We start from the raw sequence: 24135 nt of genomic DNA on the forward strand, positions 1-24135 counted from the left end.
CAAGAAAGTCAGTCTGTATTATATAATATTGTTTATTAAATAAACAGATGTTCATACCTGTAATACAGAACATGAATTGCTGTTGTTTTCAAATATAATACTTTATTATGTTCTTGTTTTCCTCAAGAACAAAACAAAAATATCACTGTAATGTGCTGTATGTGCTAGGTGTGCCTTTAAAATGAAACTAAAACCAGACCTGGAAGAGAGTAGTTCCAATCATGTGGCAAATTTGAATTTGATGTTATATGTACAGTCAACACATCAGAAATTTTGGCTAGACTGAATGCCGTAAGGGAGGTGATGGTGAGCATATAAATACTTCCTTACATTTTTGTTTTCATTTCTGATGCTTCATCACAAAAGACTGCTGATGAAGCTGAGTCAACTGCACTGCCACCCAAGATTCCAACTTTGCAAGATCCATATTTTGAATCTTACTCATTGGAAACTTGGGAAATGATGGGAACATCCGTCCCGGATGGATCTGGAAGAAGTTTTCATCCTTCAAATCCGTCACCATCTGGGACACCTCACCTGACCAATCTGGACTGCTATGCCTACCTATACCTGTGAACAGCTCCACTTCATGATCAAAGATGTGGAGCAGTTCATCCAATACTTGCTTGGAACGTCCAACCCTCTCCAACAGTTTGGGTGTCAAGATGGATCCACTCCTCTTCAAGTCGTCCTTGACATCCTTGTTCAAGAACTCCAAGAAGAGATCCAGTGAGATATTGTGGCCAACACCACCATGCACATTCACTGTCCTGTTGTGCATCACTCTTGCAGCCATCCTAGGGGTGAGAAGGGCATAAATCTGAGCAATCATATGGAAGGATATCAACCTGTAATTTGGGTGGTTATAGGCATGAAAATGGACAAAATCATATCGCCAATGGCGAATGATACGCTCACCATCACCTTCCCTTACGGCATCCAGTCTAGCGATGTCCAGGAGTCCTTCCCGCATGAGAGCACAGATGTAGTTGTACTTGTAATCTTCCTGATGATCTGTTGAACAACTACCAGATGGAAGAACCCGTGTGGGAATACAAACCTATCTACAATAGCAGAAGATATTTCCTGTAGATAGGCCTGTCTCACCTCCACGGGATCTTGCTGGGATGGAATGCCAACTGGAGATTCCTCAAACTCATCAATCCCTAGTACTTGCATTGCTGCAAGCACTACATAACCATGGGTGATGAATTTGAGGAATTCCCTGTTGTCATTCACTGCATTTTTCGCGGAAGCCTTCACTCCACGCCTGTCGAATACCTCGCGCAGGTTGTAGAGTGTACCCTTCTCACACGTTGATTTGTGAATGTACCCATAAGTGAACACATCCTGTAAATAAAGGAAACCAGTAATATTTCAAAGATTACAAACAATACAATAGAACAAAATGTTACTGTAAATTACAGTGAACAAATGATCCCATTTTAGAATCAATCAAAATAAACTATAGTACATACACCCCCCAAATGCAGCCAATCTTGCCAAGATTTAAAACAACCAAAAATTATTCAACATAAATGGGTGCACATAGGACATGAATATATACTACTTCACACTTGTACCTTGTATATAAAAACATATATAAAAAGCTATCAGCTCTTGATCTTGATGTCTCTAAAGACTGGAATAGACTTGAAACTGATCCAGGTGATCGTAAAAGTTTCATCAAATATCTTTATTATGATATATAAAGTGCACCAGTCTCATATTGCTTGTCATTTTCATGAGTGGCTGCATCAATCTCCTTTTTAGTTAGACAGGGTTTATATTCTATTTGCTAGCAATTAGCAGGGCACAGTGGTGCAGCGGTAAGAGGTCTACCAGATTGAGTCCCGGTTGCACCATCGTGCTGTACTGTACTATTGGGCAAGGCTCTTTACCTTACTTGAATCTCTTTAACCAGTGGTGAAATAGAAAGCTGTTATGAATATTTTCCATTGAGCGTTTCCCAAAGGTATGAGCATGCCTTGGGCATTGTATGTCAGCTGATATTCTAACGACAGTGGAATAAATGTAAAGTGCTTTGATACATGTGAAAGGCGCCATACCAACACTTTTTTATTGGTTAACGAACAGAAATGATATTTCTTTATAAAAATAAAAGATCCATTTTTATTTGTCAAATTGGAATGTCAAAGCTGGAATATGAACTTGTTAATCTTGATGCATGTGGATCTCAATTTATTAAACACAACACAATGAAATGACTTACTTGTAGACATATCACTCCCTCGTGCCAGTCTTCTGGCTTGGGGATGATGCCTGCCAGGCTGTCAGTGGCATTGAAGCCATCTGCCCTGCCTCTTTTAGCGCTCCACGCATTGAAAGTTGACAGGCCATCACCCCCAAGAAGGATTTGGTAGAGCCTTTCCATTGTCTTGGGACAGCATTGATCCTCCACTGTAGTCATAATTTCAATCATGTCTCCACTCTGCATCTCATCCAATTTAAGGAGGCCCAATTTATTCTGAAATTTGAGGTATTGAAAATTTAAAGTCAATTTATTAAAAGTCATAGTTGCGCTCAAAGAACACGACCCTTATAACGCCCTTTGTTTGATCTTTGACCTCAATTTGTGTTTTCCCAGGATTCGCCCCATCGGCATATTATGCAAAATATTAATAATAATACCTTTAAACATGGTAAAACTACATCCAAGCATATTTTGTAAAGTTAAGTGGTAACAGTATTACTCATACCACCATGTATGCCCTAAAACCTTAATTACTGAAATTGTCAATAAAGACTTTGCTCATTTTGGACCTCTACATTTATTAGCTTACATTATACCCCTCCAATAAATTTAGTACACTCTTTGGAAGAGAATGAGTGCCCAAAATACCCTTTACTAAACATTTGCATTAATTTTATCATTATTATGCAACATTATAACCTTTTCTTTTTATCAGGGCAAACATACCCCTCGCATCGTGATTTTTATTTCCCCTCTCCTGCCGTTACTGAAAGCTCAATGTTCTTACAAATGTGGAAGTATAAAGCTACAACATACTGCTTTAAAGTGTAAAAACTATAGCCTTCTAACATTAGAATTGCCCTCTCTAGGTGAGATTGAAATAAATTTGGCGAACACGCCCCAGTCTCCTCTACATCTCCCTGTGATGCCAATATACTTACCACATCAGACTTTATAACGGTCTGTGTTGAATTCTTGTGGGGAATGTGTTGTTGTACAATAGGTTTCAGATGCTTCAGACATTTGAGGTAATCTGTAATTACTCGACTGATCAGCACCTACAATGATAAAATTTTTCGGAAAAAAATGAAATGACAATACATGAAGCCTTTTGTGGACAAGTTTACAGCTCTTTGAGTGAGATTTACTACCTAGGCGTGAGATTATACAACCTTGGCGTGAGACCGTGAGAAAGTGACCTTATGTGTGAGACTCACACATTTGCGTGAGAGTTGACAGCCCTGTTAACAAAACTGAGAGTGTCATCATATTTGCCATCAGACAAGTAAAAGAGATTTCAATACTTGTCTGGCACTCCCATTGAAAATCTATATTTGTATACTTAAAACTGAGTGGAAGTGGATGCACATGAACACCAAAAGTCCACGATTGCAGAACAGCATTGTGTGTGCACAAAAGGCGTACATTTATATTAAAAAATAGATTTGTTTTACACCATGCTACAAACATTACAGTGTTTGGAAAGATAAAGGGCAAGGTACACCAACTTGACAAGGGGAAACAAATAAAATACAGCCTAGACAGTACACAGAAGGGGGAAAAAAACAGCAAATGTAGGCATTAGATGTAGGTAAAGTTTGATAGCCAAAATTACCAGTTCCAATACTCACAGAAGTGCTTAACCCATAAAACAACATGGATCAATATGGGAATACAAAAGTACACTAGAACAAGTGATGAAATAGATGGAGAGTATGATTGACAGTGTCAGTGCGTGTTAGGTACAAAGTCCTGCTCAAAATCCAAAGTTCATCTTTTTGCTTGTGGTTTCGCGATCATACTTCACTTTTACCGACACTAATTATATCGTTTTCTATTTATCAAAATTGTGTACGGCATAGCCTAATTGTTAATAGAAGTCTGAGATTTGCAACCTGTTCATTTGCCTATATGGTTTGAGCACTTTATACAGCTGACTGTGATATTTTGCCTATTTTGTGCATCAAAATTGTGTGGTATTTGTATTGTACTTACCTCAATCTCCTGTTTCATCTGGAGTTGTTCGGTGGCAGGCAGCCACCAGGTATCACGACCCAACTCCCTAACATCTGGCAATATGGGAGCTTCATCCGGTAGATCTTCACAATTTATGCGGTCCAAGACCGCATACAGCTGCACCAGGTTGTGCTGTTCGTTCTTATTCTGGGATGTCTTGTGCCGCCTCTTCTGGTAAATATTGACGTTGTCAAACACAACCTGGTACCCCGGATGAAGCTGAAATGTTAAGATAACAGTATTATACATAGGGTTCGTGTACAATTTAACGTAATTGACACATTATTTTGTTACACATGCTATGGGAGAGCGAGTTGGCGCAGCAGTAGTTCCCTCGCCTTGCACCACTGAGGTCTCGGGTTCAAGCATTAGCCGTGCCCAAGGACTGTCTGTGCATTTGGTTTATCCCGATTCTATGCTTGCCAGTTTGTTTTATTTAAATAACCTCTCAAATACTTATAAAATACAAAAATTGTGTTTGCGACTTATTTGATTTTAACTTATGAACCAATTAATACGACTTGAACCAATAAGTGTGCACTGATCAAAGTCAACAACATTATGGAAAAGGGTTAATAAGAAGGCTATTTAGAACATGTATTGGTTTTGAACAGAAATAAAGCAATTTAACATTTTAGTTAAATAACTTTTATTTTGTAGCCAAGATGTAAGAGTATAATCATGGGCAATTTCAATTTCTTGGCACATGTACGATAACAGAGATGTGACAACCCTTGTATATGGAAGAAAAGAGAGTTAGAGAGAGATGGGGGAGGGCATATCTGAAGAAAACATCAAAGAAAAAAAGGCCATTAATCTAAACAAATCAAGAAAAGCATAAACTTACTGTTCACCACTGGATTACAAAAGATAGGAACTTTGAAATCCAATCTCAATGCAACATACACTTGCAAACAAAATTTACCTGATTATTGTCCAGATCTGGTTGTTGGGATTGTGACCCTGGTGACTGCATGTCAACACTGGTACTGTTATCATCCTGTTATGAATGAGAAATGTTAAGAATTTCATATAATGTATTAAACATACAAATTAACAGTTTGTGGTGATTTTTTTTGGTCAGGAGGGGGTCTTTATTGTTTAATTTTTATCAAGGGGTTACTATGCCACTGATTATTGTTTACTTGTATATTTGCTTTTATTGAACTAAAACACACTCAAAAACCATGTAATGGACCGAAACTCGGTTTATACCAAGCCAAATATTTTCAGGGTCCTATATAATGTACCCAGTTATTTTTTAATGAATCATGCAATGTGAATTACTCAGTCTAGCATTGGACTTGCTCCAAGTCCTCAGGCTTTCTATAGACTGATGCATTTTGCTATAAATTATTCTTTATTATATTCATTGGTATAAAGACCATAAACCATTGCCACACAACATACATAGAGCATCATCAAGAGGACTTGTAAAGTTGGTATTTGATTATGCAACACACCATGGGAGACCTAGCAAGTTTGTTTCAAAACCTATCAGCTGGTATGATCATTCCATTATTTTGTAGGTAGGCCCCTATTGATACAAAACACATACACAAGGCATAAGCAGACACAGTTTGTTTTTGTGCAATGATTTTGTTGTCAATATTACCCCTACTTGAAACAAACTTTTGCTGCCAACAAATCATGCAGGACACACAATTATCACATGATATTAATTCTTTTTTTTCAACTACCTTGCATACACCTTGCATGTAGTCGTCATTTCCAGAAATCAGTGACCAGCATAGCAGCTGTTCCTGATTGGCTGCCACTACTTTGGAAGCATATTTAAAAGTTTACTATATCAACGACTACTATACCCTGTTTAGGATTTTCAAAAGAAGTGCCTGCATGTGCAACCATGACTGTTTCAACATACCCCGCCTAAGTCATGCAAGTAACTCTGAGGTCGTGCATTGAATTGGTTTGAATGAGGAATACTACGGGAATCAGTGCCTTTTGTTAGAAGTCACACATGAGTAACGTGGATATTACAACCTCTATTGACTTATATAGGGAGTAGATTTAATCTAATTACAAACTTGCCAAGGCTTCTGCTTAAAACTGAACTGAAGGGACTGTCCTTTTAGTGTGAGAGTACCCTGTCTCTTGTATACAGTGTGCTTGATGCTATTCGCTACTTGCACGGTTCCGCCATTATGCCCTATGTGCGGGGAGAGCCTCGAACTGGCAGCATACATGAAAGGACGAATTACGTAACCTTACACAGACGTTATGCCTGGGTCAATTCCCATTCATGTATGCTGCCAGTTCGAGGCTCTCCCCACATAGGGCATAATGGCGAACTGCAAGTAGCTTGAATTGTAATCAGCCAGCAGGGATTCCCAGGTCAGATCAGGGAAATGAAACCCTGCACATCGTCATCATCCCTATATCTTTGTGTTAAAAATTGCTGTGATAGTACAGCGAATCCTCTTGTTTTTTAACAGCTACACATCGCGATTTTGTTTGAGATAGGCCGAGCGACTCAGGCTAAGCATACCATGACTATCATATGAGATACCATAGCGTTTATATATTCTACACATTATTACGATCTGTGCATGCTCTAGTACCCCATATGATGTTTCTATTACAAGAAAAAAAAACAGGTTTTTTTTTCCATTACACTCCCTCGTAATGCAGTACACTAATTAGCGGGGCCTTGCAGCTTGCTATGGATAACTTTTACTGCATTTTTAATGTAAAAATTTGAAATCAATGTAAAAATTGAGATATATTTAATTTTGATTTAATTTTGAGAATGACAATTATACTTTATAGGTATAAAGGAACGCATTTAGCCCATTTAGTTAAGTTCCAGGTGCACGTCCTATAACACAATGCATATGTAACCTTTCTTTATCTGTGTCAATAATAGAATATTGATTTCAATGGAGTATTGAGCGGTATGGAAAAAAATATTTATAATACAGGGTGTTGACACTGTGCCCTGGTCATATGAACCCACAGGCCCCTGCATGCTCAGTGCATGGATAAAATGACAACCAGGAATGACATGGAAATACTTCAGACAAAACATTGATCTGGGTTTCATGTTCAATTTCAAAAGTGATTTTTAAAAAGAAGAAAAAGGCAGAAGCCTTGAATCAAGGCTATCCAGCATACATGTAGACCCTCTACTACTTAATCTCAGCAGACTTGCTCGGTTTTCATGTGCACAGCTGGGTAAAAAATAAAAGGAATTTTGAAATCCAATGTGAATACAAATCCACTAGCAATCAAATAATTACCTTGTTAGTCTCTACATCAGGATCTGGTGATAGTACTGCTGCTATGTCATCACTGCCATTCTGTTATGAATGAGAAATATTAAGAATTACATATCAAGGTAATATATAATTTGTTTCACCTGACAGTTTTCTCTTTCATTTTTTTTTTTTGGGGCAACTTGAACATAGTTGTTTTAGTGGTTTTATATTTTCATCTCAGACCAACGGAGAGCATGGGAACTATAAACAAAATTAATCTCACCTATACAGAAGAAAAGAGAGAGCGAGGTGAGAGAGATTTAAAGAAAACACCCAAAAGGCCACTCATCCCAACAAACCAAAATTACAATTTTACTGTTCACCTTTTGGACATCAAATAGAGGAAATTTTATATCCAATCTGAATGCACTCCCACTTGCAATCAAATAATTACCTTGTTAGTCTCTACATCAGGATCTGGTGATAGTACTGCTGCTATGTCATCACTGCCATTCTGTTATGAATGAGAAATATTAAGAATTACATATCAAGGTAATATATAATTTGTTTCACCTGACAGTTTTCTCTTTCATTTTTTGTCATGGGGGCCACTTGAACATAGTTGTTTTAGTGGTTTTTATTTTTTTATCTCAGACCAACGGAGAGCATGGGAACTATAAACAAAATTAATCTCACCTATACAGAAGAAAAGAGAGAGCGAGGTGAGAGAGATTTAAAGAAAAACACCCAAAAAAGGCCACTCATCCCAACAAACCAAAATTACAATTTTACTGCACTTTAATGCACTCCCACTTGCAATCAAATAATTACCTTGTTAGTCTCTACATCAGGATCTGGTGATAGTACTGCTGCTATGTCATCACTGCCATTCTGTTATGAATGAGAAATGTTATTTTACATATCAAGGTAATATATAATTTTTTTTAAACAGGCAGTTTTCTCTTTCATTTTTTTGTGGGAGCACTTGAACATTTTTGTTTTACTGGTTTTTACTTGATCTCAGACCAACGAAGAGCATGGTAAATATAAACACAATTAATAGACAAATCCAATTTCACACATTCCTACACCTCAATGGCAGCTATAGCTGGGTCCCCGTCGGCTCCATCTCACCTAAAATGTGACATGATGCGGCCTTGGAGGGTATTTTAAACTGCATTCTATCACCCGTGTTACACATAGACAAAAGAATGATGACGGTTTACAACACAAAGGAATCTAATATCGAATTTTAAGAGGCTTCAATCCACCCAATGGGGCAGTCAAAACACCAGTTTGGTGCTGCGGGGACCCAATAATGGCCGACAAAATCTGACCATGATTTGGCTCGTTGGATTCATCTATACAGAAGAAAAAGAGAGAGAGAGGAGAGAGATTTAAATTTTAAAAAGGCCACTCATCCCAACAAACCAAAATTACAATTTTACTGTTCACCTTTTGGACATCAAATAAAGGAAATTTTATATCCAATCTGAATGCACTCCCACTTGCAATCAAATAATTACCTTGTTAGTCTCTACATCAGGATCTGGTGATAGTACTGCTGCTATGTCATCACTGCGATTCTGTTATGAATGAGAAATATTAAGAATTACATATCAAGGTAATATATAATTTGTTTCACCTGACAGTTTTCTCTTTCATTTTTTGTCATGGGGGCCACTTGAACATAGTTGTTTTAGTGGTTTTTATATTTTCATCTCAGACCAACGGAGAGCATGGGAACTATAAACAAAATTAATCTCATCTATACAGAAGAAAAGAGAGAGCGAGGTGAGAGAGATTTAAAGAAAAACACCCAAAAGGCCACTCATCCCAACAAACCAAAATTACAATTTTACTGTTCACCTTTTGGACATCAAATAGAGGAAATTTTATATCCAATCTGAATGCACTCCCACTTGCAATCAAATAATTACCTTGTTAGTCTCTACATCAGGATCTGGTGATAGTACTGCTGCTATGTCATCACTGCCATTCTGTTATGAATGAGAAATATTTATAATTTCATATCAAGTTAATATACAGGTTAAACACTGTGTGGTGTCTTGGGTTTTTTTATGTCTGAGGGGGGCGCTTTTCCCTTTCATTTTTTTGTAAACTGGGTCCTAATCTGGTGGAATGTGCCTTTAAAATACTGAGTATCTCGTATCGATTACCCTATTTTAAGATTGCATTTGAGGGTCAGGCCAGGTATAAATTTATACTCAATGTACACATCATCAATCTCTTTGATTATGCAAATAAATTTTGCTTGGAAAGAACATTTAATGATACTGTGTGTAATATTATTATTGTTCTGCACACTTTTGTACTTCAATCATGTGATGCAAGCTTAATTCAACTAAATATATTGTTTCTCAATTATAATATCACAATTGGAGGAATTACATACATGAGCATGGTCTTCATGTTTCTGTTTCAAACTTCTAATTGGCACTGCATAGGCATGGTCATGTTTGTGATCTTCAACCTGGCAAATGAAACGAAACAAAAAAATATGTTATATGTGGTGTTAATTGTAGAGGAAAATTTATTACAATGTAGCTTACTTGACTAAATATATCCTATACATGTATTACTTTTTTGTCTATGATATCAACAGCTGTGGCATCATTATTATTTGAAAGTCTATTTTTAGGGTTGGTCAGATTACATTGATGCAACATTTTATTAGCCTTACTTTGCTCATATCTTTTCAACTTTATATGAAAAGCAATCAAATGAAACATACCTGCATGTGAAGATCCTCATCATCTGAAGTGTTTGACTGAAAATGAATAATGTTCATAAATTGGTGTAAGCATATGCTCTAGAAAAGATACTTTTAAAGTCTGAAGCCTAGAAGTCATCAAATAGTATCGATAAGCTGCTATTTTAATCTAAACATAACAATACTCTAAAAGGTATTCCACATTAAATATTTGATCTTATTGATAAGTTCTAAGTTAAAACATAAAACTACATTACCCACATATGGAGGAATTTTCATTTAGGGCTAGTCAGATTACACCGATGCAACATTTTATTAGCCTTACTTTGCTCATATCTTTTCAACTTTATATGAAAAGCAATCAAATGAAACATACCTGCATGTGAAGATCCTCATCATCTGAAGTGTTTGACTGAAAATGAATAATGTTCATAAATTGGTGTAAGCATATGCTCTAGAAAAGATACTTTTAAAGTCTGAAGCCTAGAAGTCATCAAATAGTATCGATAAGCTGCTATTTTAATCTAAACATAACAATACTCTAAAAGGTATTCCACATTAAATATTTGATCTTATTGATAAGTTCTAAGTTAAAACATAAAACTACATTACCCACATATGGAGGAATTTTCATTTAGGGCTAGTCAGATTACACCGATGCAACATTTTATTAGCCTTACTTTGCTCATATCTTTTCAACTTTATATGAAAAGCAATCAAATGAAACATACCTGCATGTGAAGATCCTCATCATCTGAAGTGTTTGACTGAAAATGAATAATGTTCATAAATTGGTGTAAGCATATGCTCTAGAAAAGACAGTTTCCAAACCTGAAACTATTATTTCAAAAATCTTAGAAGTCATCAAATAATATTGATAAGCCGCTATTTCTAATACAAACAAAACACATACTCTATAAAGGTATTCAACATAAATATTTGACTTAAATGGATCAGCCGGTCATGTTATGTATTGCCCAATTATCATTGTTTATGAATTAATAAACATAACTGGTTCATTTAAATTTCAAAGAACCTCATTGTATAAAGAAATAAATCAAAATATCTTTAAATTTCTCGGTATTGGGGAAGACACGGTATTGGGGCAGCCATTTTCGATCATTCTTGACATCACTACAGCCCAAGTATCGATACAGCAGAGTTGGCAATGTTAGTTTTTCCTATGGAGGTTATCCACTTCACTCACATGTGACTTCTAACAAAAGGGGCTGGTTCCCATAGTATTCCTCATTCAAACAAATTGGATGAGATTCACAATCTTTAAGAAACTGCATTTTGTGAATATTTGGCAATGCACACAAATTTTTAGGGCTAGTCAGATTACACCGATGCAACATTTTATTAGCCTTACTTTGCACATATCTTTTCAACTTTATATGAAAAGCAATCAAATGAAACATACCTGCATGTGAAGATCCTCATCATCTGAAGTGTTTGACTGAAAATGAATAATGTTCATAAATTGGTGTAAGCATATGCTCTAGAAAAGACACTTTTAAAGTCTGAAGCCTAGAAGTCATCAAATAGTATCGATAAGCTGCTATTTTTAATCTAAACATAACAATACTCTAAAAGGTATTCCACATTAAATATTTGATCTTATTGATAAGTTCTAAGTTAAAACATAAAACTACATTACCCACATATGGAGGAATTTTCATTTAGGGCTAGTCAGATTACACCGATGCAACATTTTATTAGCCTTATTTTGCTCATATCTTTTCAACTTTATATGAAAAGCAATCAAATGAAACATACCTGCATGTGAAGATCCTCATCATCTGAAGTGTTTGACTGAAAATGAATAATGTTCATAAATTGGTGTAAGCATATGCTCTATTTTTTTTCATTTTTCAATTTTATTCATAATACACATAAAACAGATATATTGAAAAGAATACATTTAAGGCCAGACAGGAGTGTTGAGAAGGTACATGACCAGGCTCAAACATCCGCAGGCATATTAAACAACAGGACAATACAACATATAAATGCAGTTTATAAAGGAATACAATAATAATAATATATTATAAATTAGAAATAGTATTGCATAAAAAAGTTGACAGGGACCCGCCCCGAAACAATTGCACAAAAACGATAAAATATGGTCTAAAAGACGGCACTTTGATTTAAATCGACCAGTCATGGTCATATTTTGAGTAAAAATTGAGTAAGAACATAGAATTGCACGTTGACTGAGTGATTTTGAACATTTATCAAAGACCTGTTTCATTGGTTTTTGGCTTTTTGAAACTAAGGGGAAAATGGAACTCAGGTTCAGGAATTTTCATTACAATAAGCCCAATCGGCATTGGAAGTTTGCAATGCATTGTGGGACAGTTTTTGCAGTTTTAGGACACTTTGTCCTTTGACCTATCGGGAGAATTGCTGTAATTATTAATAATTTACTTATTATTGTTCTAATGTTATCATTAAAAATATTTAAATAATTAATTCAATTAATAATAATGTTTTTTAAAATGGCACTTTGTTTTTCATTCTAGTAACAAGTTTTAAATTATATTTTTTACGCAGGAATTTTCCAGATAGGTCAAAGGGCAAAGTGTCCTAAAAAACAGGAAGTTACAATAGCGATTTGGCTTATTTGCTGGAAGTTAGAGTATTGGTTGTGACTCACAATCCTTAAGAAACTGCATTTTGTGAATATTTGGCAATGCACACAAATTTTTAGGGCTAGTCAGATTACACCGATGCAACATTTTATTAGCCTTACTTTGCTCATATGTTTTCAACTTTATATGAAAAGCAATCAAATGAAACATACCTGCATGTGAAGATCCTCATCATCTGAAGTGTTTGACTGTAAATGAATAATGTGTATAAATTGGTGTAAGCATATGCTCTAGAAAAGATACTTTCCAAATCTGAAACTATTATTTCAAAAACCTTAGAAGTCATCAAATAATATTGATAAGCCGCTATTTTTAATACAAACATAACACATACTCTAACGGTATTCAAGATTAATATTTGACTTAACTGATAAGTTAAAACATAACACCACATTAATCACATATGGAGGCATTTTCATTACAATTTGCTGGAACACTGCACACAGTTAACCAATGACGAGATCTTTCAAGTCAGAGTATTGGTTTTGAAGCACAAGCCTAATTGCTGGAACACTGCAAATTGTTTAACTGATGATGATGAGACAATTGAGACATGTCAAGCTAGAGTATTAGTTTTACCAAATTTGTGAATACTTGGCAATATGCATGGATCATTTTGACTTACTGCAACCTTTTTCTCAATATGTCAACACTAGGAGAATATCTGCTGATAGAAAAAACTACATATATTAAAATTTGACAACTCAAAAATTGTCCAGATCAACGTTTATCATGAAAACAATTACCTGGTACATGTATATATAAAATTAATGAAATATTATTATATGTATACTGTGATAAATATTATTTAAAAAAATAAATTTAAGCAAATGTGATGCAATCAAGCAAAATGAGTCAGATGTTGGGAATATTGAATTTGAGATATAATCAATAATAGTATTCAACTTCCCTTGTATTTTAATGTATTAAGCAACACTAAAATGGCCATATCTCTGGAACCATAAGTCTAATTATGGTTTTCAGCAAATTGGAGCTTGAGAGAATGGTTTATATAATGAGATTTTGAATTTTGATTTTGATCAACATCAGACTCATTTTGCTTGATCACATCACAAATAATGACATATATGCCCATGAATTAACAATAGGCTTCGATATTACTAATAATTCATTATAAAAATATTTCAGTTCACTTCATTTTACTCAAATGCAACTCCGCACATTTCAATTCAATTTATTTTATCATATTACTTTGAATTTTTTAACTTGTTATTTCATATGGACTGAACAACACAACAACAACAACAAAAAGCTATACCTGGATGTCTTGATCATTGTCTTCTTGCTCAATGTTTGCCTGAAAATAATCAATGGTTTAAAGAACAATTATATGCCATGGAAAAGACACTTTCCAAGTCTGGAGCTATTATTCATAAATTCTGTAAAGACATAAAGATCATAAGCTGCATTTTAATTCAGTAAAATTTAAGTTTTTATAATAAAACCAAAGATCTCCGGTTTTATTCAGCACATTGCGTGCGTGTGTATTAGGCCAAAATAATGTTTCCTTGCCCTTCAGTGGGAATTTTGGGGTAGGTGGGTCAGTCGGAAAAATATATATATTTTAATGACTCACTTCTGGTGTACTGTTGAGGCCTGTGACAATGGTCATGTGGCAAGATAAATCAATACTTCACTTCAGACCTTCAATATGCAAGATACACCATAGATAAATTTGGATTCAATTAGAGCAACTGCATACTTGCAGGCATAAGATGCTAAGTTTATTAGAAAAATTGATGCAGGAATGGACAGTTGTAAATGTTACAACAAGGTTACATTAATGATTTTCTTCTTGATAAATGTCGGCCAACTTTAGCCTTTAAATGAAATTTAGACACAAAAAAGGTAATAAAAAACCATCCAAGACCCTGATTGTAGCCAATTTTGGGTCAGTCGGTGAAAACAAGCAAACAATTTTTTGGGCCTTATTGAATCATTGAATCGGTGACGTATAAACTGTGTACATATCGCTACTCATCTTACGTCTTGACGTATAATCTGTGAGCATATCATTACTATTTGTCTTGTTTATGAGCTGTTTGAAGCTACCCCAATATCCATGATAATATAATACGACGGCAGGCTAATATCATGATTAAATATTCTAAAACATGTAGCATTCTACAATTGGTATAAAATGTACACAGAAGTCTGGCTTGTTGAAATAAAGAATGTAGTAATTCTCAGTCATCTGATCCATTTTATTAATCCCTTTTGGAGCAATTATAATATACACACTACAAATGTTTATCCTTTTAACATATCAGAAAAAGTTAAACATTTCACAATTATATTGCAGCATTAAATAAAGAACATACCTCTATTGGAACATCGATCCATTCCTCAACCTCCTCATTCGCCCCTACTGAAAAGGGAGACTGACAGGATAAAAAATAAAACAGTGACACTGACAATATAAAAAGTCGATCATGTGTATTTGCGTAGAGGAGTTTATTTGAATTTTGACCAGCAATCACAGATTTAAAATTGTTGTCATTTGTGTACCTGGTTATCACACAAAACTGAGAAGTAGGTGTATAGTCAAATGCAGTCAACCTTTGATGAGCGCCAGATTTGAAATACACATCGCGTATTTACTGCATTCGCCGCACTTGTCTCTGATTGGCTGCTGAGGCGATCTGCTGTTGCCGAGTGGAAATTTATGAATCAACCGTACGCGTTGTTAGTGCCGAATTTGCAACATCACGGTAGTCGCGTTCGTCAAAGGTTTGCTGCATTTGACTATAGTATAAAGGGGGTCTGTGTGTGCTTTTTTTAACATCAATCTGGGATTTTTTAACAGTAATTTTTTCCAACCAAATATTTGGTGTACATCCAATTTTATCATTATTACGCTTTAGATCCAACATTTCCATACACGACTGAATTCATTTCTCATTAATTAGACAATATTTAGTTTTGAAATTAGGTGTAATTGTAGTACATGACAATATACAAATATCGCAAATATGCCAAAAAATGAGAGATACAACAGTACAGTATGAGGTATAAGCCATGATTTGTTCATAGATACCTTTATACTCTCTTGTTAAGCTTATTGCCTCCTCCATCTCTGTAGTTTTTGGTCGTATTTCTTAATGGACACATCCACCGTCCTTAGCGCAACAGCCCTGGAGGCACATATGCCAAACATCCGTAGCCTCTTGAACATCTGTATATCAACATAAAAGTTAAATAGTCAGTTGGCTTGATCGCATTGCATTTTTAAAACATAATATATTGCTCATATAATTTGCTGCTTAAAACAGCAAGTCTGGTATGTAATTCACAAGAGATACCAATATCCAAGTTCTATCAAGCGATAGATACAAGCTTGTGTCTCAAGAAGAGCAATTTGGCACACTGGTTATATATGGTAAAGGTAAAGGCGAGCAGATCAACAATGTTACGCACAATCCAAATGATGTGCAACCACACAGATCAATACGTGTCTAGGTGTACTCTATTGTCTCATAGAAAACATTCAAGAATCAATTAATTAAAGGAAAAAACAAGAATTTTCATTACAAGTGATGTTTACTTACATTAGACTTTAATTGACCTTTCCACAGGAGGAGGGCGACTAGCTTCTGCAAAGCATTTACTCGGTTGTTTCTTGTGTTAAGCAGCAGCATTGCTGCTGCATACACCTTCGGCGTTAGCCTCTTCCCCCCAGTGGGGCTACCAACCGCCCGAAGATAACTACAAAGGATTGGGCATTTTTCCTCCAATTCTTGACTTGCGTCTTCAATTTTGAAAGGAAAAACCCCCAATCCTTTGTACTTAGTTGTCTTACAAAAATATCTGCAGAGGGGGAAAGAAAGTATATATATGGTAGTCAAATAATATGGTGCTTGCACACAAGGTCATCAGTTCAAATCATCTTCCTAAGTATCATTAAATGGATTAAGTGTGTAAATTTTGACATTAACTTGATTTTGAAATGCAGAAAGCTCTGAAATCTTAGCTAAGTCTGGTGGTGTGAAATTCAATTGTGTGACACCCTCTGCATTATTATTTGAAACCATGATTTATCAGCATTTAAAAGAGATGTTAATTAGCGTGTAACAAAAAAAAAATAATCGAGAATACTAATGACAATTAACTATGTTAACATGCCTTGAATCTTCAACTGTTGGCCCATGTGATTTCCTGAACACGTGATATGTCATCATGTGACCAGAAGTTAGACTTACCAATATTTGGCATCATTGGTGCATAATACTTACTGTCACACTGTTGTGGTCAATTGGGATTTCTTTACCTACTTATAAAATCAATCATTCAAGCCGGTAGCCAAATAATATTATATCTGATTAGTACAGATTAATGTTTTTCATAGGAGGACTCAAATACAGTGACGTAGTGTCATAGCAACATTGGGGCCATGTGCCCCCCTCCCAAACAATCAGAAATTTTTAAAATCCCATAGGAAAATGGCGGAAAAGGGCTTGTGCCCCCAATCATACCCGTGCATCCTTATCATGGTCGGTGCCACCCATGTGATAACACACGCTCGCCACTGCTCGAATACGAACATACAGACAAATACGGTGCTATGGTGGAAGGTCAGATGTGGTGTCAAAGGTTTTCTTGCCTTCAATACTTCAACTGTTCCATAATTCACTTGTATTAAAAGGGCATTTCGTGATCCACAACATCATCCCCCACTTTTCTCCAAAAAGTTGAGATTTTTATACCACTGGAAACCTCTGGCTACCAAATGCTTATGTACAAAATATTTCTTGCAGATTAATTCGTTTAGCAAAGATATCGTAAAATTTGAATTTCGTTCTGGTATACCAGAACAAAATTATAACACATTGTCTATGGAGCAGTGTAATACACATAATCATGCATAACTCACAAACGCATAAATCGGAATCAAATGAAATTTTGAATAAGCATTTTTCGTTGATATCTAATGAAAATGCCATAAAAAGGGGATGCTAGGATCACAAAATACTCCTTTTATTGGCAGCAATTCCTATTTTTGACATTACTATTGTAAATAGTCAGTCCCTTCTAAAATTCAAATTAGTAGTCTTTCTGTAACAAACAAACAAAAACTGGTGCCTGATGGATAATGGCCCCTGCCCTTATAGCAGATGCGCTTTGAAGCATGTTACTTAAACAGCGGCTCTGTTTGTCACCCCTTATTAACATGATCATATACAAGTGGTAGAATATAAATTATTCATAACTAATCAATAACTGTCCTCATTTTCTAACCAGCAGACCGGCAGGATTTGTCATCAGTTTGCATTTAAAACAACAGTGAATTTAGTGTCACCCCCTTGATTCTATGCAGAGCATTGCACGATGAGGTTACGTATACAAATTTTCTGTGATACATGTTAAGCTGTGGATACTTATACACACTTTAGATTGATGTAAAAATATTTATGTGTACCTAGCCTCTTGGTTTATTGTGGTTATACAACCTTTTGATAGGGCTGTCTTAGCAGTTGGTATCCTGGCAAGAGCCTTGCCAGCTGCTGAGTATTTTCTTCGGCACAGATACCTTACAGTTGTTGCTGCGCTTGCTGGTACTTTTTGACATTCTCCCTGCAAATCAAAAAGCAAGAAATTGTGCATTTATACCTCATATTGGATACAAAATTGACAATTGACATTCCAACAATGTATGTCATGTTGTATTTCAAGTCAGTGATACTTACATTGCACTAAAGCAGTGATAATAAACCACATGAGATTTTACATAATAACAATATAAGTTCTCAGACCTGTTTGATTTCGGTATATAAATAGTAGACCTTTATCACATGCTTCTTGACATTTATCTCTGCAGCGCAGGGTGACATAACATTAATGTTGTCAACATTAATTGTGTAAATTTATCTTATGTAAGATGATAACTGCTGTTTGTAATATATGGTTTAAAACAGCAAATAACATACTCCACAAGGAAAAGTAGAAATCTAAATCTAGCAAATATACATGTATCATAGGTGGTGAGGAATACAGGAATAGGAGTCCTGATCCTGATCACCTGATTTATGATATATCAAAACAAAAGATAACAAATAGAATGGATACAATCCAGAGCATCACATTGCCTTAAAGGCAGTAACACTGACTTACAGGTGATTGTTCTTGTCTCCAACCTTTGTTGAATGGTTCAAAGAAAAATGGTTAGTGTGGGAGGATATGGAAATGTAAGAGAGGAAGATGCAAGGTTATGATTTAGGTTGAAAGAAATACACCTGTAAGTCAATGATAATGAGCTCCTGAAATGGGGGAGGGGAACTCAACTTAATTTAGGTAGAGGTGTGCGGCCCCAACAAAACAGGGGCTTTGAATCTGAAATTTCAACATTTTTAGGTCTAATTTCGATGTTCCATGCTTGTAGGGTTATAGAACGTTATTCCATTGCTAAACATGCAAATACTGGGAAATTGTATGTTTGCATTTAACAATGAGAAAAGGAAAATGTAACCATTGTTTGAAGCCGAGTGCTGGTAGCAGGTGAGATAAACATGTGTATCCATTTTGCATCTCTTGTTCTGGAATCTTATCCACTGCACCTGAAATATACTTAAAAAAGAATAATATACATTGTAAACTAATTTATGCATACTCGGTGCTTAACTTAAGGGAAGTAAATTACACACTAAGGGGGCATTTTCACTGCACAGGTTTAATTTGCCGATAGGCTCCATGGCCATAATTGAAAAGAAAAGTCTTCCATGATGATGAGTTGTAACTCCCATCACCAACACTTTCGAAAATTGTTGGATGTTACTTGCAATATAATTTAAATGACCTGCATTTCTGTTACTACATGGCATGCAACAAGACCATTACTGATCATTTCCATCACTTGTGCAAAATCTGTTTGATGACCATCACTTGCACTGTCTGTCTGCATGATGAATAGTCACACACTGTTAGATGACCATTTCCCAATCACGATCACTTGCAGACATCTTCTGTTGGATGCCATCACTCTCATCACTAATACCTGAACTGTCTGTCCATCTCCAAAGCCATCACTTGCAGTTTGTCTGTTGGATGCCATCACTCTCATCACTAAAACCCCAACTGTCTGTTGGACAACAATTTCTCCAATCACTATCACTTGCTATTGCCTGTTGGATATCATTACTCTCATCACAAAATTTTAGTGATGAAAGTAATGGCATTCAACAGACACGTGCAAGTGCAAGGTGCACTATCTGTTATATGACCATCACTCCAATCACTTGCAGTTTGTTCAGTGAATGTCAATATCGTCACTCTCACTCAATCACTAGACCTGTGCTAAGAAAGAAAGAACAGTTTACCAACCCACAAGTGTTACAATTAAACAAGATAACAAATAGCAACTTGAAATAAAAAAGCAAGGCAGCAAAGAGCTGGTGCAGGATTCAAACTTACCACCTTCATATCACTAGAAATAATGCCCTCACAATAAGATATAGGGCACAAGCTTGAACTTAAAAACCACGGTTGAAACTGGATATGGTACTAATGGAGGCAGTCAAGGATACAATGTACATACAATACACTAAGCACAAACAAAGTACAGGAGATCATTACTGATGCTTAATCGTTTCCCCAGTATTATACAATTAAAGTAGGTAATGGGGCTACGCATCCTGCACATGAACATACACATTGCATGATTGCTCACTACAAGAGGATAAGTAATAGAAAGAAAAGAATATTTGAGGCAGTGGCGTATACACAAATACAGGAGATCATTACTGATGCTTAATCGTTTCCCCAGTATTATACAATTAAAGTAGGTAATGGGGCTACGCATCCTGCACATGAACATATACACATTGCATGATTGCTCACTACAAGAGGATAAGTAATAGAAAGAAAGGAATATTTGAGGCAGTGGCGTATACACAAGTACAGGAGATCATTAGATGCTTAATCGTTTCCCCAGTATAATTATAAGTAAAGTAGGTAATGGGGTTACGCATCCTGCACAGTGCACATGAACATATACACATTGCATGATTGCTCACTACAAGAGGATAAGTAATAGAAAGAAAGGAATATTTGAGGCAGTGGCGTATACACAAGTACAGGTGATCATTAGATGATTAATCGTTTCCCCAGTATTATACAAGTAAAGTAGGTAATGGGGCTACGCATCCTGCACATGAACATATACACATTGCATGATTGCTCACTACAAGAGGATAAGTAATAGAAAGAAAGGATTATTTTTGGCATTAGCCGTATACACAAGTACAGGAGATCATTAGATGCTTAATCGTTTCCCCAGTATTATACAAGTAAAGTAGGTAATGGGGCTACGCATCCTGCACATGAACATATACACATTGCATGATTGCTCACTACAAGAGGATAAGTAATAGAAAGAAAGGAATATTTGAGGCAGTGGCGTATACACAAGTACAGGTGATCATTAGATGATTAATCGTTTCCCCAGTATTATACAAATAAAGTAGGTAATGGGGCTACGCATCCTGCACATGAACATATACACATTGCATGATTGCTCACTACAAGAGGATAAGTAATAGAAAGAAAGGAATATTTGAGGCAGTGGCGTATACACAAGTACAGGTGATCATTAGATGCTTAATCGTTTCCCCAGTATTATACAAGTAAAGTAGGTAATGGGGCGACGCATCCTGCACATGAACATACACATTGCATGATTGCTCACTACAAGAGGATAAGTAATAGAAATTAAGAAAGGAATATTTGAGGCAGTGGCGTATACACAAGTACAGGAGATCATTACTGATGCTTAATCGTTTCCCCAGTATTATACAATTAAAGTAGGTAATGGGGCTACGCATCCTGCACATGAACATATACACATTGCATGATTGCAATCTCGTGCAACAGCTTAATACGCTGTAGCCACATAAAGAGTATATAAATATGTTCCACGACGTACACAAATTAAATATTTTTCTATAATAGAAAGAAATAAAATTGACATCAAATAAATACAAATCCCAACCAGCACACAACCCAACTTGAAAAAATCAAGGGAATGTGTTGGGGTGGAATTCGATCTGATAAATGGCGGTTAAAACCATACATACTTATTATACATATAACACAACTTTACACAAGTACAGGAGATCATTACTGATGCTTAATCGTTTCCCCAGTATTATACAAGTAAAGTAGGTAATGGGGCTACGCATCCTGCACATGAACATACACATTGGGGAATGATTGCTCGCTACAAGAGGATAAGTAATAGAAAGAAAGGAATATTTGAGGCAGTGGCGTATACTCAAGTACAGGAGATCCTTACTGATGCTTAATCGTTTCCCCAGTATTATACATGTACTACGGTAGGTAATGGGGCTACGCATCCTGCACATGAACATACACATTGGGGAATGCCTGCTCGCTAAAAAAGGAATAATTGAAAACACATAAAAAGAAAGAAAGAAAAGTTTACCAACCCAAAGTGTTACAATTAAAAACAAGACAACAAATAAACACACATCCCTATTAGCTAAAGGAAAATTAATGTACGATGTCCTTGAAATTTTAAATCTGTCATTATATGTGACACAATCTGGTCCATGGGGGCCAAAGGCGGCAAATTTGAAATTGAGATAAAGGCAAAACAATGGAGTAAAAAACAATAGAATACATAAGAAAATAGACATCTCAAAACTTCATAACTTTAGAACCAAGTATGCTAGACCTTTGGTTGTTTCAGTATATGAAAGCCTAATGTTTGTATAACTATAAGGTCATAGGTATAGTAACTCAATTTTCAAAAATGCCTCCTTTTGGCCCCCATGGACCAGATCATGTCACATACTCAAAATGCTGAAATAATACTAGTAATAATTAGGCCGTGTAAAATTAATATTTTGGTTCTCGTCCCCTGCCTCCTCAATTTCTGGGATTTGTCAGATTTTTTTTTTTTTAGATTTTTCAATTTTTTAGACTTTGGAATGATTTATGAAATCTTCATACATATAAATAAGTTTAGTAGAGAACAAGCATCACTTCCAAGTCTTTTTGTGGTACTCTAGGGGGTTTATCCCTCAGAATCTCACATTTGAAAAAAAGGGCCTCATCGTTTCCTCGAGCACTGTTGGAGAAGACCGAAAACTACTGACAATGCTAATTTTACATTGAAAAAACACACAAAAAACACACATCCCTCCCTCATCAATTCATGAAAATCCTCTGGACGAGAACCAAAACATTAATTTTATACGGCTTTATCAGGAATGGTTTCTGTCCATTTTGAGCTGAAAAAACGAGATAAAGTGAAAGAAACACTGCTTGTTATTTTGGCCGTTTAACACGTACTTCTATAGGAGGACATAAAGTCATAAATCTTGAATTATGACTTTATGTCGAACTTTGCTCTGTTTACCTACAAACACAACAAATTTGGCTGATTCCATTTAGGTGTAAGTTGTGACATGTGTAAACATTACAAATATGCCAAAAAATCAGGTTTGAAAAAAATTAACCAAATTCGTATTATAATATCGTACATTATGACTTTAAGAGCACACAACCAAAATTTTAAAAGGCACGGGAATGTGCCGGCAACTCATTCAGACCCACAACCTCCAGACCAGCAGACTGTTAGATGACCGTCTCTTTAATCACTATTATACACTATAGGCAAAATATCTACTTCTAAAAATGTGTAAGCAATGTAACTTGTGTAGACCTACGCAAAAATTTCAATGTAATCAGGCGCATGCATGCTTTCTTCTGTATATACCGCACTATAATCAAATTAAGTATTTCTTGGCCAAACTGGAACACTATAAATGCTAGTGGCTCCGCGATAAACACACGCGCACATAGCATGGTACAGACGAAAATATAAACGCACCTTACACTTAGTAGTAGTACACTAAATGGAAGCAACTCGCATGTTCCAGTTTGGCCAAGAAGTACTTGATCGAGAACTCTAGCCAAGAATTTGCTCACCGATAGCTTCACATTCTAGGCTAGAGACCATTGCATTCAAAATCTAGTCGGATTAAGCTGGCGCATGACACAGTGTAAAGCAATGGAAGTTCAGAAGTAAACACAGCCGATTTCATCAAAAATGTTGCTAAAATTACAATTCAGCAAAATTTTAGACTGTCCAAAATACACAAATCTTGCTCGAAATAACTTTCATCCAAATTTCAACACAAACAGAATAAATAACACCCGGTGAGAAAAATTGCACCGCTGTCCGACCGAAAAACCATAGACATGTATAGTAAAGTACTAAAGTTGTTTTCTTTAAACTTCCGTGGTCGGGGTACGCGCAGG

The 24135-nt window shown here is 35.8% G+C and overlaps 2 protein-coding genes across 19 annotated transcripts; both read right to left on the reverse strand.

Annotated features, from left to right (window-relative positions):
• Positions 1-669: 669 nt before the first annotated feature.
• On the reverse strand, positions 670-15241 carry LOC140148247 (uncharacterized). 18 transcript variants are annotated; one of them, XM_072170125.1, is made up of 16 exons: positions 15180-15241; positions 12990-14155; positions 11963-11998; positions 10560-10595; positions 10205-10240; positions 9866-9943; positions 9390-9449; positions 8976-9035; positions 8281-8340; positions 7904-7963; positions 7492-7551; positions 5157-5231; positions 4211-4450; positions 3157-3273; positions 2234-2488; positions 670-1350 (listed from the first exon to the last, which is right to left on the reverse strand). In XM_072170125.1, exons 2-16 carry the CDS (start codon positions 12993-12995, stop codon positions 931-933), a joined length of 1599 nt encoding a protein of 532 aa, XP_072026226.1. In that variant the 5' UTR covers positions 12996-14155; positions 15180-15241; the 3' UTR covers positions 670-930. The 18 variants fall into 18 exon arrangements, with proteins under 18 accessions (XP_072026226.1, XP_072026227.1, XP_072026229.1 ...); XM_072170126.1 differs by lacking the exon at positions 10560-10595 and adding an exon at positions 11607-11642; XM_072170128.1 differs by lacking the exons at positions 10560-10595; positions 11963-11998 and adding an exon at positions 11607-11642.
• A 675-nt stretch (positions 15242-15916) lies between these two features.
• On the reverse strand, positions 15917-21054 carry LOC140147127 (uncharacterized). Its single transcript, XM_072168906.1, has 3 exons — positions 18275-21054; positions 16407-16665; positions 15917-16033 (listed from the first exon to the last, which is right to left on the reverse strand). The coding sequence occupies exons 1-3, from the start codon at positions 18457-18459 to the stop codon at positions 15917-15919; spliced, it is 561 nt and encodes a 186-aa protein (XP_072025007.1). The 5' UTR covers positions 18460-21054.
• Positions 21055-24135: the final 3081 nt, after the last annotated feature.

This window comes from Amphiura filiformis, chromosome 3 (assembly GCF_039555335.1).
Source record: "Amphiura filiformis chromosome 3, Afil_fr2py, whole genome shotgun sequence".
In the NCBI taxonomy this organism is placed as follows: domain Eukaryota; kingdom Metazoa; phylum Echinodermata; class Ophiuroidea; order Amphilepidida; family Amphiuridae; genus Amphiura; species Amphiura filiformis.

Coding starts and splice junctions, on each gene's coding strand:
- LOC140148247 (XM_072170124.1), bottom strand. CDS start 10,971: ATGAACATTATTCATTTTCAGTCAAACACTTCAGATGATGAGGATCTT. Junction 9,450..9,865: donor AACATGAAGACCATGCTCAT/GTATGTAATTCC, acceptor CATTCATAACAG/AATGGCAGTGATGACATAGC. Junction 7,552..7,903: donor CTGATGTAGAGACTAACAAG/GTAATTATTTGA, acceptor CATTCATAACAG/AATGGCAGTGATGACATAGC.
- LOC140147127 (XM_072168906.1), bottom strand. CDS start 18,459: ATGCACAATTTCTTGCTTTTTGATTTGCAGGGAGAATGTCAAAAAGTA. Junction 16,666..18,274: donor ACAATAAACCAAGAGGCTAG/GTACACATAAAT, acceptor CCCCCTCTGCAG/ATATTTTTGTAAGACAACTA. Junction 16,034..16,406: donor AAGGTCAATTAAAGTCTAAT/GTAAGTAAACAT, acceptor GTTGATATACAG/ATGTTCAAGAGGCTACGGAT.